Source organism: Haplochromis burtoni, unplaced genomic scaffold (genome assembly GCF_018398535.1).
Source record: "Haplochromis burtoni strain Fernald_Lab_line unplaced genomic scaffold, NCSU_Asbu1 Contig_165, whole genome shotgun sequence".
NCBI lineage: Eukaryota > Metazoa > Chordata > Actinopteri > Cichliformes > Cichlidae > Haplochromis > Haplochromis burtoni.
This window is the reverse complement of record NW_024582526.1, coordinates 80,236-93,031: the sequence shown is the minus strand read 5'-3', so window position 1 is coordinate 93,031 and position 12,796 is coordinate 80,236. Positions and strand designations below refer to the sequence as shown.

General features: G+C 40.1%; 1 protein-coding gene across 5 annotated transcripts in view; it reads left to right on the top strand.

Moving 5' to 3' along the window:
* itgb2 (integrin, beta 2) overlaps nucleotides 1-7,236 on the top strand; it is a 28,370-nt gene extending 21,134 nt beyond the window's left edge. For all 5 annotated transcript variants that reach the window (XM_005933357.3, XM_005933355.3, XM_005933359.3 and 2 more), the window contains exons 12-16: nucleotides 3,160-3,392; nucleotides 4,299-4,518; nucleotides 4,650-4,864; nucleotides 5,340-5,506; nucleotides 6,697-7,236. In XM_005933357.3, coding sequence (XP_005933419.1) covers nucleotides 3,160-3,392; nucleotides 4,299-4,518; nucleotides 4,650-4,864; nucleotides 5,340-5,506; nucleotides 6,697-6,765 — 904 coding nt within the window. In that variant the 3' untranslated portion in view covers nucleotides 6,766-7,236. The remainder of the gene's footprint in view (nucleotides 1-3,159; nucleotides 3,393-4,298; nucleotides 4,519-4,649; nucleotides 4,865-5,339; nucleotides 5,507-6,696) is intronic.
* Nucleotides 7,237-12,796: the final 5,560 nt, after the last annotated feature.

Below are 12,796 nucleotides of genomic sequence, written 5' to 3'. Positions count from 1 at the left end.
TTTTCCCTGTTCATGCCCTATCGGCCCCCCTGGCTAAACTTTGCTAGATCCGCCCCTGCACAGTTACCAGCCGTCAGCTAGAAAAGAATCCTGGTCTAGAAAGTAATATTAAATAAATTCTAACAACAGCTTATCAAGCTTAAACGTGCTGCTGGTTTCATTTTCTGGTACAAAGTGGGCGAAAAACAAAGAAGAGAGACGGACTCATGACAGAAAAGCCGATCAGCTGATCATTAAGCAGTTTCACGATTGAAGTAGCAGCAGGAAGGTGAGGGAGAGAGAGAGGCAGTCGCTCCATATATCGGTTGTTAAGCTTAACGTGGGAATGCTTTACAAACATTCAGAGATGAACTTACACACTTGCTTTACTTCTCTCTGGGATAACTTTCTCGGAGATGAAATGCTGGTTTGGTAGCGAGGCTGCAAATACACACAGCCGCTCTATCACGTGAGCACACTGCTCCGACGTGCTACGGTTATGAGCCGAGTTACGCCGTGTTGCAAGTTTTGTGAGGTGGTTTTTTTTTTAAAAATATATTATGGATCGGATTACTTTTTTTATTTTTCGCCGATATCCGATCCAGTAATTTAGGTCAGTATTGGACTGATACCGATACGTAATACGGTCCATCTCTAGTATCAACTAGAAAGTCCTTCGTCGCCTTATTCTCAAGTTATTGCATTCACAAACTTCGGTATCCACACTGGGGTGAAGGCGATACCCGATCGGCCTTTACAGCTGAGGGATAAAAACTTACTTGGCAGATTAAGTTAAAAACTCAACTCAAAACTCATCTGTTCAAATCTGCACATTCACTGTGAATCCACTGTTTGTTCATTTTATCTTGTGCTTTTATTTTATTGTTCTTATTCTGCCATTGTTTTACTAAGTGTTTTATCCTATTGTAAAGTGTCCTTGGGTGACTTGAAAGGCGCTCATAAATAAAATTTATTATTATTATTATTATTATTATTATAAAAAGAGAAAAGGTCAGTTTGCGTGTGACCATTACAACAGAATTCTTTACAGCAATGTTTCTAAGTAAGAGAAAATGCACAGACAGAGTTATAAAGAAGAAGAAGCTGGACTGTTTAGGAGAGACGACCAGGTTGATGGACATGAAGTAAAACACACTTTCACAGTAGCCACAAGAAGAATCATACAACTAATTGGAAGTTGCACCATCCACAATGAGCTGCTTTGCACTGACAAGCACATGGATAAACACTTCTGACTTAGTTCTAGGCTTAACTGTGTAAATGTTTAGCAGTGTGAGGGACAGGAAGTCAGGTCTTATGAAAACATTCATGTTTTTGAGGTGTTGAGGTTTAGAGGAAGAGAACCCTTGTAACAACTGTTATTGTGTTATAGCACCACTAGCGGGGGTTGCCCTACTACTGTAGTAGTTGTGGGAGTCTCCTAGTGTGTGTGTGTGAGTGCAGTGGCAGCCGAGCAATCTGTTCAGAGAGAGACCTTACCATTGTAACGGTCTGGTGCCAACGCCTACCTGTCCCCACACATGTATGTATGGACTGAGTAGAGCCATGGAGACCTGGCTTGTGTGGTCTCATGTTGCCAACAACAAATAAAGGTCTATTTAACTGACTGGCCTCCAAGTTGTCCGGCTAACCTCCACACCACATGCCCGCTGGACCTGCTAGCTGCTCCTTCCTCGCCAGACTGCCGTTACAGCCGGATGAAAATTGAAACACTACTATTATCAGATAAATTTGTTTGCAGACTCACCTGACTCATCATCAAAGATGCAATCACATTAGGATAAAGAATGAGTGAGAAAGGCTAGTATTATTTGATAATTACTGTAAGTTGATATTAGTGATGGTGTGATCAAACACTGTTATTGTATTTGTACATGTAAAAATCAACATTTTCATATTTTACTTTGTTTCCTAAAATTGTCTAATAGTTTCATTTTTGTCATGATGTCAAACTGTGTCCATTCTTTGAACCACAAATATGAACTTCTGATAAAAAGTCTGCTAGGTTTACACAACACATCCATCTGTCACAATCCACACAGCTTTATCTGCACAAGTGAAAGACGAAAAAGTCACCAGCATCATTTAGAGGACAGACTCCCTCACACCTAAGAGGTTTGCTGGAGGAGGAGTGAGCATTTATTTGCAGTCATGCATCAGAAAGTGTTTAATAAACTATGTTTTTCACAAAGTATTTTGAGAATTATTTGTGACAGATCACCAGTGGAAATAGTGAAACTTTGTCCCTGTTTATGTCATTGCTTGATACAGTTATCAGCCTCTACCTGTAATTATAGTGCCATCCGTAAACACACTATCTATCATGATAAAACTTAAATAAGAGTACTACAGCTGTTAAGCTCTGTTGACCAAAAGTAAGTAAATATTTGACACATTGACACAGAGTCAGTCCCCAACAGGCTGTTTAAGGTTATAAGTTAATGCTTCTTACTCCTGCTACAGTTTCACATGCTGACACACAGCAGAGCTCTACTCCATTTGGACTTTTTGTTCCAAACTGTCTTACGCAAATTGTTCTCTGGTCACAAACACCCATCAGCCTTTAGCAACACTGGACCTTAGCCTCACCTGGCTATTTGTGGCTGTTTGTGGGACTGCCGCCATATTTGGTCCAGCACAGAAGAGTGCGACCAGAAATAATAATAATAAGTGTTAGACACAGGAACTCTCTTCTCTTCATCATCTGCCTGTCTTCACTGCCCTCATGGCTAATAACAAATAACAAATAAACAAAATGTGCAAATATAGTATAATTTAGATATATTCAATACCTATATAACTGAGGTGTGCAAATAAGCATATTGTTCCCAGGTTCAGTTTGGAGTAGATTTGTGGACGTTTGTGTTGTTTTTGAGTCTTTTGGTGAGTATTGTAGGGTGTTAATAACACACAAGCATTACTGGCAAGATCAAAGGTAAAATTGTGAATGTGTTTGTAGTTTTAGAAATGGTTTGTGTGCTGTGGTGTGTTGAATAGAGTTATCTATGGATTATAATGTGTATGATTATGGGACAGTTAACAGATTCCTCAGTATTAATTTTTGGAAGTGAACAAATATTTTGTGGCAAATTTTATTTTCTGTTATTTATTAATGTTCAAATTTTTTGATGTATTTTTTCAAATTTTGTCCTTATTTAGGTGCAAAGAAGGTCACGTTGGTCAGTTCTGTAACTGCAAAATTGGGAACAAACAAGAGCACACCCTTAGAGCATCCTGTCAGAAGGATAATGGCACTGAGTGTGAGGGTCGAGGAGACTGTGTGTGTGGCCGGTGCGAGTGCCACAACACAGATAGTGGAAGCCAATACTATGGATCCTACTGTGAATGTGACGATGACCACTGTGAGAAGTTTCAGAACCAACAATGTGGAGGTAGGTTTGCAGTCATTCTCCTCAAAAGAAGGTCTAATTATATTAAAACAAGATAAAAAAGTAAAATAAGTTACTTTGTTTTCTTGTGCAAACATTTTTATGATGGAAACATCCACCCATCCATCCTCTTCCACTTATTCCTGTTAGGGTCACAGGGGGGCTGGAGCCTATCACAGGGTACACCCTGGACAGGTCGCCAGTCTGTCGCAGGGCTAACACATAGAGACAGACAACCATTCACACTCACATTCACACCTAAGGGCAATTTAACATGAACAATTAACCTAACTCCACTAACTGCATGTCTTTGGACTGTGGGAGGAAGCTGGAGTACCCAGAGAGAACCCACACAGACACAGAGAAAGGCCAAGTGGTGAAATCAAACTCAGGACAGCACCATCGTGCTGCCATGATGGAAAAAGTGTTTCACAATGGCCTCACACCTTTCTAAATGTGTGGACAGGCTCAAACTCACTCCATTACAGGTCTTTAATTTGAACATCATCTTAACTTTACCAATCATCTCTTATTCCACTGTGATTATTCCACTGTGATTATTCTACTGTGATTATTCCACTATGCTCCTAAAATCCATACAAACAAACTGAATTCTACTTTTAGCCTGTTTGGTTTGGAACAAAATAATAGATGCTATCTTAAAAGTGCTGTGTCTCTGTGGTAATTTGAATAGGTTTACAACTTTGCTCAAAGTTTTTGGGTTCAAAAGTAATCAGACGGTGCTGTGGAACGTGTGTGTGGGTTTCCAGTCAGGTTGTGCTTTATGTGGTGAACCCACAGGCATCAGGAGAGGCTTTGTCTCTTGCTGGTGATGTTCTTTATGTTCTTGGTTGTCATGTGGCACAGACTCCTTGCTGCAAAAAAATATTTTGTTCTTACTATTTGCAGGAAAAGGTAGATGCAAGTGTGGAAAATGTGAATGTAATTCTGGCTTTGAAGGCTCTGCCTGTCAGTGCAAGACCTCTGACGAGGCCTGCCGTACCGTAAACAATAGTGTTTGCAATGGCAGAGGGATCTGCAAGTGCAATCAGTGTGAATGTAAAGGGGGATATCAGCGTCCTCACTGCCTGGAGTGTCCTGGCTGCACTGACCCGTGCCAGACCAAAGTGTAAGTGATTTCTTAATTCCACTGAGCTTTTCCTCTAAACGTGGTGTTCACTGTTTTGTGTAGTAAAGCAAAAGAAAAAACAAAACCTTTGACTTTGAATTTTGAACTAATACATGTAATTGTGTTTTCAGGAACTGCATTGAATGCCTCGGCTTTGAATCAGGTCCCTTTAAAAAAAACTGTAGCGAGGCTTGTAAGACCATTTCTTCTGAAATAGTGAAGGAAGCGTTCACCCTTTCACCCAAGGAGTGTAAGCAGAAAGACAGCGAGGGATGCTGGATGACATTTAAGCTGGTTCAGTTGGTTGGAGAGGATAACTACAAGGCTGAAATTATGGAGAAAAGAGGTAGGATGTTGATGAAATGACAAAAAACAGTCTTAATTTATTAACAGTTTCACTGATTCATTGCAGTAATAACTGTGCTATCACAATGCACACACTGAGGATCTGCACAGGGCTGGGATGTGCTGACTGGGGGACATTAGGGCCTTGCAGGCCAGAAAATATACTGTCTGTTTATCCAGCAACAGCTTTTAAATCAACTCTGTGAGCCCAACCTGCTTCATAGAGCTACCTATGCTAGCATGGCTAAGAAAAGTCAGCAGACATAGATTCAAAGCCCTGATAGAAACACAATTTGCCACTCAGTAGCCATCTTGAAACCCCTCCAGGCACTTATTGGAACAGTTATTTTTATGAATCATCAAACTCGATCACCAGTCAAATCTGGTCCTCATCATATAATGTCTGTGTTACCATTTTCTACATTTCATTCATTTACAGCTCAGTGTTCAAACTTGTCTAATTTGTAACTCTGTAGATTGTCCAAAACCGCCTAATGTCATAGCTATCATCGGAGGCTCCATCGCAGCTGTGGCCCTCATCGGCATTCTGCTGCTGATGCTTATTAAATTACTCCTCTACATGAAAGACCTGAAAGAGTTCAGGAAGTTTGAGAATGAAAAGAAGAAGTCCAAATGGGCAGAGGTGAGACATCATTCTGAGTTATTTGTGCAAACAGAAATCGCTGTCACACATTTCAGATTGGTCTCTTTGGACAATGACTGTGTTGGTTTCATGTTAATCTAACTTTCTTGTTACAGTTACTATTTTTGTTTGCTTGATTCATGTAATTCAGATACAACATTTCAGTCAACTAAAACTAAACTGTCCTTACAAAAACACTTAATACCTGTCGGAATCACTATTACATGGATTAAAAATCCCAGACCGTCAGCTCCTGTCCATAGTGAGTAATGGGAGCACTGCAAGCAAGCGCTGCAAGTTCAAGCAAGAAATAAACAACTGGGAAAACAGACAGTCTGCATGAAACAAGCAGACTGTCTGACAACGCTTGCCATTTACGCTCAGCGCAGTAGTGAAACTTGATTTAGTGTGACACGAAGTGTAAACAGACAATTTTTGTCATCAAAATAAAAGTTGTTCCTTCTGAGGGTTAGTGGTCAGGCAAATCTTTTACTCTGAAAGCAAACATTGTTTTTTTTCTGGTTGCAATGCACTTTTTCAATTTCATTACTGTTTGGCTAGTAAAGTAATTCACAAGTATTTGCAGAGTACTTGTTTGTGGCAGGCAGGAGGCACGGCACGACCACAGTTCAACATTTTGCAACATTTTCCTTTATTTCGGTTGTTGCTCACCCACTTCCACGACTGCAGCTCCCTAGCTACCAGCCACACACATCCACAACAACAACAACCCAACAGGCCCTAGTTCATTTATGTGCAGGGGAAGAGTGATGTGCTGATTAAGCTCAGGTGCGCCGACCTCCCACACAGCCGCGTCATGGACCACACTCCACCACATCGTTTTTTTCTAGTGGTTGCCAACCAGTCTCTAGGCTTTATTAGTTTAAACATTGAAAAGGATTGTGCTTGCTCTGGCAGCAGTACAATGAATGTAGCTGTGACTCACTGATCCACAGTAGCAGTCACTTCTTTGAGATTAACAGAGTTTGAAAATTTGTAAAGTTAAAAGTGACTGACATTAGAAGATGAACACATGTCCAGCATATTGGGATCAGCCTGTGTATCGTATTATAATTTGCTTCGTCAAATGATTTAAGCTTACTTCAACTTACTTTGAAACTTCAAGTCATGATGAATAAAAAAGATAAATAAGATATAGATTTCTCATTACTCGGCTCTCTCTGTTACAGGCTGACAATCCACTGTTCCAGACTGCCACCACCACCGTGGCCAATCCTACATTCACCGGTGGAGAGTGAGGGCTATTGTTGCAGTACACACAACAGACAGTTGTCCAAGTTATGTCTGACTCTTTCTAATGCTCACAGGTTAAGAATATGCACATATTTGCTAATGGATGCATTTACTGGTATTAATATAGACTTCTTTGCTTTCTTCTTTGTGAATGCTGTTAATTGTATCATAGTCCAACAATTATGCACTTTTGCTTGTTTATTTTTTCAGAAATAATTTTTTTGAAATTTATTCCATACTGTATGTATAACTATATATCCATGTATCTACATGTGTATCTATCGATCAGTAAATAGACATACAAGTTTTCTCCACTGAATTATCAGAAAACTGATAAAACATCCAAGGTAGTGATGCTTGTTTCTGTTTTGCTGCAATCTAAGCAATACATGTGTACAGTTTTGGTAATAAAACCATGATATTTCACATAATATTGATGTTGAAAATTGGTAATAAAAAATAAGTTTTTGGTTTTATACTGTGACAGTGAGTGGGTGTATAATTACTAGGGCTGCCACAAACGATTATTTTGATACTCTAGTCACCGATTATTTTTGTGATTAGTCGACTAATCAGATCATGCATCCATCGGACGTAAAACGTACAGCTTATTGCACCAGCATGCGTCTGCTCTTATATAACTATCATTAGCTTACAGCTTGAAGTGTTTAAGGCATGTGCTAACTAAAAATAAAGACAAGATGATAGTTTATTACACTTTTAATGAAATTTGCAGATTGTCTCGGTGGAGTTTAATAAACTCAGCCGTCTGCTCCTTGCTATCTAAAATATAACAGGACACTGGAATAAACTCTCGACCCTCAAAAAAAAAAGAGAAAACAAGCAAACAAAACAGCAATATAATAAACACAACACCATCCCGATGCTCTATGTGTATATAACAGTAAATATTAAATATTGAATATTATTATGCAGCACGTAAGATTTACAGCGCACAGTGTGCTTTGAGGTAGGAGCCAAAAAGGGTGTAGTTTGTGTGTGTGAGCACCCGTGTGTACACCTGTGAGCATGAGCGCGCTTGTTTTTAAAAGGTTCCTTCATGTAATGATCTGCTAGAGGGTGTGGGGGAGCCACAGCCCCGTCCTCCAGGGCATGAAGCAGGTATGGAGGAGATCAAGGCCCCAGACATCCTGAGGCCCTCAGAGAAAGAAAGAAGAAGGTGTACTTTATTGGTCCCCGTGGGGAAAATCGCTCTCTGCATTTAACCCATTCACTCAGTGAAGCAGTGGGCAGCCATTGGGCGCCCGGGGAGCAGTGTGTAGGGACGGTACCTTGCTCAGGGGTACCTCAGGGTAGCTGTTCAGGGGAATCGAACCCCCGACCTTCCGATCATGGGGCCACCACTCTACCTACTGAGCTATCCCTGCCCCACTAGAGCACAAGAGACCAAGGAAGACCAACGGAGGGGCAACCGTGCCACTCTCCCGGAAAGAGCTGAGGAGAGCCCCAGATGAGGGGGTAACTCAGCAGCAGGGTTGGGTGTATCATTCGTGGCCCACCATATTCCAGAATTCATAGCGCGGCCCAGTCAACTCCAGTTTTCAACAATGGCGTAAGCTAGTTAATTTTAATATTACTCTTATTAATATTTCTGGGTCACAAAATAAAATTTTAACATATTTTCAGGTGAGAATGTAGGTGTGCAAACTTAAAATATGTGCTCAGTTTATCAGTTTTATTTGTTCGTGAGTAAATCGGTTTGGCTGAGATTAAAGTTGTTAGATTAGATTTGATAAAATAAAACTTTATTAATCCCCGGTGGGTTCCTCCTTGGTTTTCACACAGCTGAATAAACAACAAACAGAAAACTCATTAAACAGAATGTGAGATCATCGAGAATTTGCACCAGTGTCCTGTTATATTTTAGATAGCAAGGAGCAGACGGCTGAGTTTATTAAACTCCACCGAGACAGCGGTGATGCAAATCTGAAGGCTAGATCGTCCAATTTCACAGCCATTTACTCCCGGCTCCTGAGGACCTGGCACACGTAGACCGCGAAGGACGGGTCCTCAGGAGGATGCAGCCTATGAATTTGGACACATGTATTGTTTGACACCCTAAACTAATACCCTAAAAATTTTGACACCCAGCTCAAGGGAGGTGATGGGTGGTTGTAACTTTTCTTAGAGTGGGAGGGGGTCAAGGAGGAGCTGGACTGGCCATATAGGTGCCACTAAAACATTGAGGTGTTTTATTATGCTGTTGTCAAATATAGGTTTCTTGAAAAATATGGCAAAAAAGAGAAAGAAAAGAATTAAATAGCTAGTTAATTTCCTGCTATTTAAAGTTGATATTACTGAAAATAGGTACATGATAAAAACAAATTAAAATTTTGAAATCCAAAATAATCTTTTTTAATTGATTGACTGACTGGAAGTCAAAACCAAGTTTGAACAATGATTCTCTTCAGAGCTGAGCCGAAGCAGCTTAAAATTCTCTCAGAGTGAACTTTAAGAGGAAACTTGTTCAGAAAAGACAAATAAGCATTAGATCATGTAACTGTTAGCCCCAAGATGCAGTGCACTAGCTTTTCTGCAAAAAAAAGAAGCAGTTTTACACATAAAATGGATGATATAGGACAAAATAAAAGTGTTTTTGTGCATGTTTACATAACAAAAAATACTTTAGGAATCTCTGCTTTATCACAAAGGCTAGAGTTTTAAATAAGGCACCGTGTTAGTTCGAGACTGAAAGTCAGAGATGGCTAGCCTTATCACATTTGTAGGAGTTTCCCACAGATGTTTTATTCAAACCTAATTTGCAATGTTTAAGACAAGTGATTTTTTTTTATCTCCTCCATACCTGCTTCTTGCCCAGGAGGATGGGGCTGTGGCTCCCCACACCCTCTAGCACAGGGGTGTCAAACTCAAATACGCAGTGGGCCAAAATTCAAAACTGGAACAAAGTCGCGGGCTAACGTTAAGATTTATTGAAAAAAAAAATCTTCCTCCAGATATAAGAATGAATCTTTTCTTATGGACTCAAACAAGTTTTGCTGAAAAACTGAATATGGAACAAGCAAAGCTTAATACTAAACAATATATATATTAGCTGTATAATACCAGTAGGCCAGCTGTAATAGTAATTTGGTATGGCTTTGATATAATTAGGCTGTGGGCCAAATTTGGCCCGCGGGCCAGAGTTTGACACCTATGCTTTAGCAGATCATTACATGAAGGAACCTTTTAAACACAAGCGCACTCATGCTCACAGGTGTACACAAGGGTGCTCACACACACAAACTACACCCTTTTTGGCTCCTACCTCAAAGCACACTGTGCGCTGTCGATCCTACGTGCTTCACAATAATGTTTAATATTTAGTATTTACTGTTATATTCACATAGATCATTGCGATGATGTTGTTTATTATATTGCTTTTTTTTTGCTTGTTTTCTCTTTTTTCTTTCTCAACAGGTGATTGATATATGTATTTTTTTGTCTGTTTGTTTTGTTGGTTTTTGTTTTTTTCCCTTTATCCTTCCTCTTCCCCGCTGTTTTTCTTTCCCTCTTTCTTTCTCCCTTTTCTTTTCCCCAGTCAAGTCTGTCCCGTGTTAAGCAAGTGAAAATAAAATAAAATAAACACTAAAAGCAAAGGTGAATCAAATAGACCAATACGGCAAGGCCGGGATGGTCCATTTGGTAAAGTAAATCCGTTGGCCATCTTTCTTTGCCTTTAGACAATAATTCTGATGGCAAAAGAACCAAACGGGACAGGCAAAAAAAAAGAAAGAAAAAAAAAGGTAAGGGATATGTGACCTAAAGGACGGCACTGTATGGTCTTCAGCAGAGGTCTTACCTCACACACAGCCACCTGCATCATGGCATCCAGACTCCCCTCTGGAGAGTCCAAATTCCCAGAGGTAAACTGCTTTTTTTAATTCAGCTTCGAAGTCATTCTTATTTGGTGTCAAGCTAAGAACATGCCTGTAGCTAAAGGCAGGCTGATACTGCTGGTCGTTCTCATCACACGGCTTCAGCAGTTTTTCCTTGTTGGTATTCGTGTAAGGAAGGACTGTATTACCAAAGGCACCAAACCCTGGAATTAAAGAAATAGTAAGGGTTATAAAACATATTAAAAAGCAACATTATAGGACAGAAAATATAACACATTTTGTGTTAACTCTTTGTTGACAATGGACTTCAAATTCATTTCTGACTTAATTTTCATATTCATATCAAAATTGACTGGGAGAGCACAAAGGATTTACAAGATGGTGCCTGTGTGTTTGGCACGCCATCTATCGCTCTTTTATTTGTTTTGTTTTATTGTTTTTGGTAACTTTGCACTACATTTCTGTCCTATAGCGTCTTATGATCAGCAGGCATTATTGGAAATCCAGGTTTATCCATCCGGATGTCTGACCAGCCTGGATACAACAACCAAGGGTCTTTGCCTCCCTATCTGGAACCCATACCACCGTACTAGCGTTCAGTGGTTCTGTTTGTAATGTACGTGTCGAAGATGCAGTATTCTCCGACCATATGCGTATCTTATTTGATATTGCTCCTTCTAACGCTTTGGCAAATCGGGCTGTATCTGCTCGATGTTATCCTGCCCATGGCTCTGATACTGCTGAACGGTTTTCCATATTATTTGACAAGTTTATGTCTTATCCCCCTGAGTTATCCACCGCAGAGGACCTACTTTTGTATTTTGACTTTGCTTGTGAATCTGTGCTCGATGTTGCTGCCCCTTTAGGGCTAAGAAAATGTAATCCCAAGACTAGTCCATGGTTAACTGATCATAACCCTCGTGTTTTATACAATACTATAAATTCTGTACTTAACATGGAGGGTTATGACGTTTAGCCATCCCCTAAGGCTGTGTGCAATAAGTTTGTTACCTTTTTTGTGGACAAGATTGCTAGTCTGAGGCCTCTGACCCTATATATTGTTGATCCGGCCATGCGTGTTCCTTGCTCAAGTCTGTTCTCTGCCTTTGCACCAATTTCAATGCTTGATTTAGATAAATTGGTGGTACATGCTAAGCCCTGTGGTTCCGCAAACAATGTTATTACTGCCCGCTTTCTCCAAAAAGGTATTTCCTACCATTGGACCTTACTTTCTGAAAACTATCAGTACTAGTCTGTTATCCGGTCAAGTTCCTAGTGGGTTTAAACATGCAGTCATACATCCCTTACTTAAGAACCCTGGCCTTGATAGTTCTGTTATGTTGAATTTTAGACTGATCTCCAAGGTTCCCTTTTTAAGCAAGATCTTGGAGAGGATTGTACATACCCAGCTGTTAGACTACTTGAATGACTTGCAGCTGTCTGAAATCTTCCAATCCGGTTTTAAGCCCTTTCACAGTAAAGAGACAGCTCTTATTAAAGTTATGAATGACATTCTTGTTGCGACTGATCGTGGTAAATATGCTGCGCTTGTCTTATTGGACATGACAGCTGCATTTGATACAGTGGACCACGACCTGCTGATCTCCCGCTTACACCACTGTGTAGGATTTCTGATTTGGCATTGTTGTGGATAAAATCAAATCTTTCCAAAATTAGTTTTTGTGTTAAGCTGGGCTTGGCCACGTCCTCTGTCGCTGCTCTGCTTTGGGGTGTGCCTCAGGGATCTATTCTGAGGCCATTGTTTTTCTTGCTGTATTTACTCCCTCTTGGCGCGATATTTCGTAAACACAAAGTATCATTTCAATTGTATGCAGATGACCTTCAGCTTTACTTACCTTTTAGCCATTTGAATACCTCCCCATGTCAATCTCTGCTTGACTGTCTTAGCAATGTCAAATCTTGGATGGCAAATAACTTTCTAAATCTTAATGATTACAACAGGGAAACAATTTTATTTGGCCCACATCGTTTTACTGATTCTCCAGATGTTGATTTTGGTGTTTTGACCTCCCATCTGAAAAGTTCGATCACAAATCTTGGTGTTAAATTTGATTCTGCACTTACTTTTGATGGTTATGTAAATAGTAGGGGTGCAACGATATTCGTATCGATATTGAACCATTCGATACAGTGCTTTCGGTTCGGTACGCATATGTAT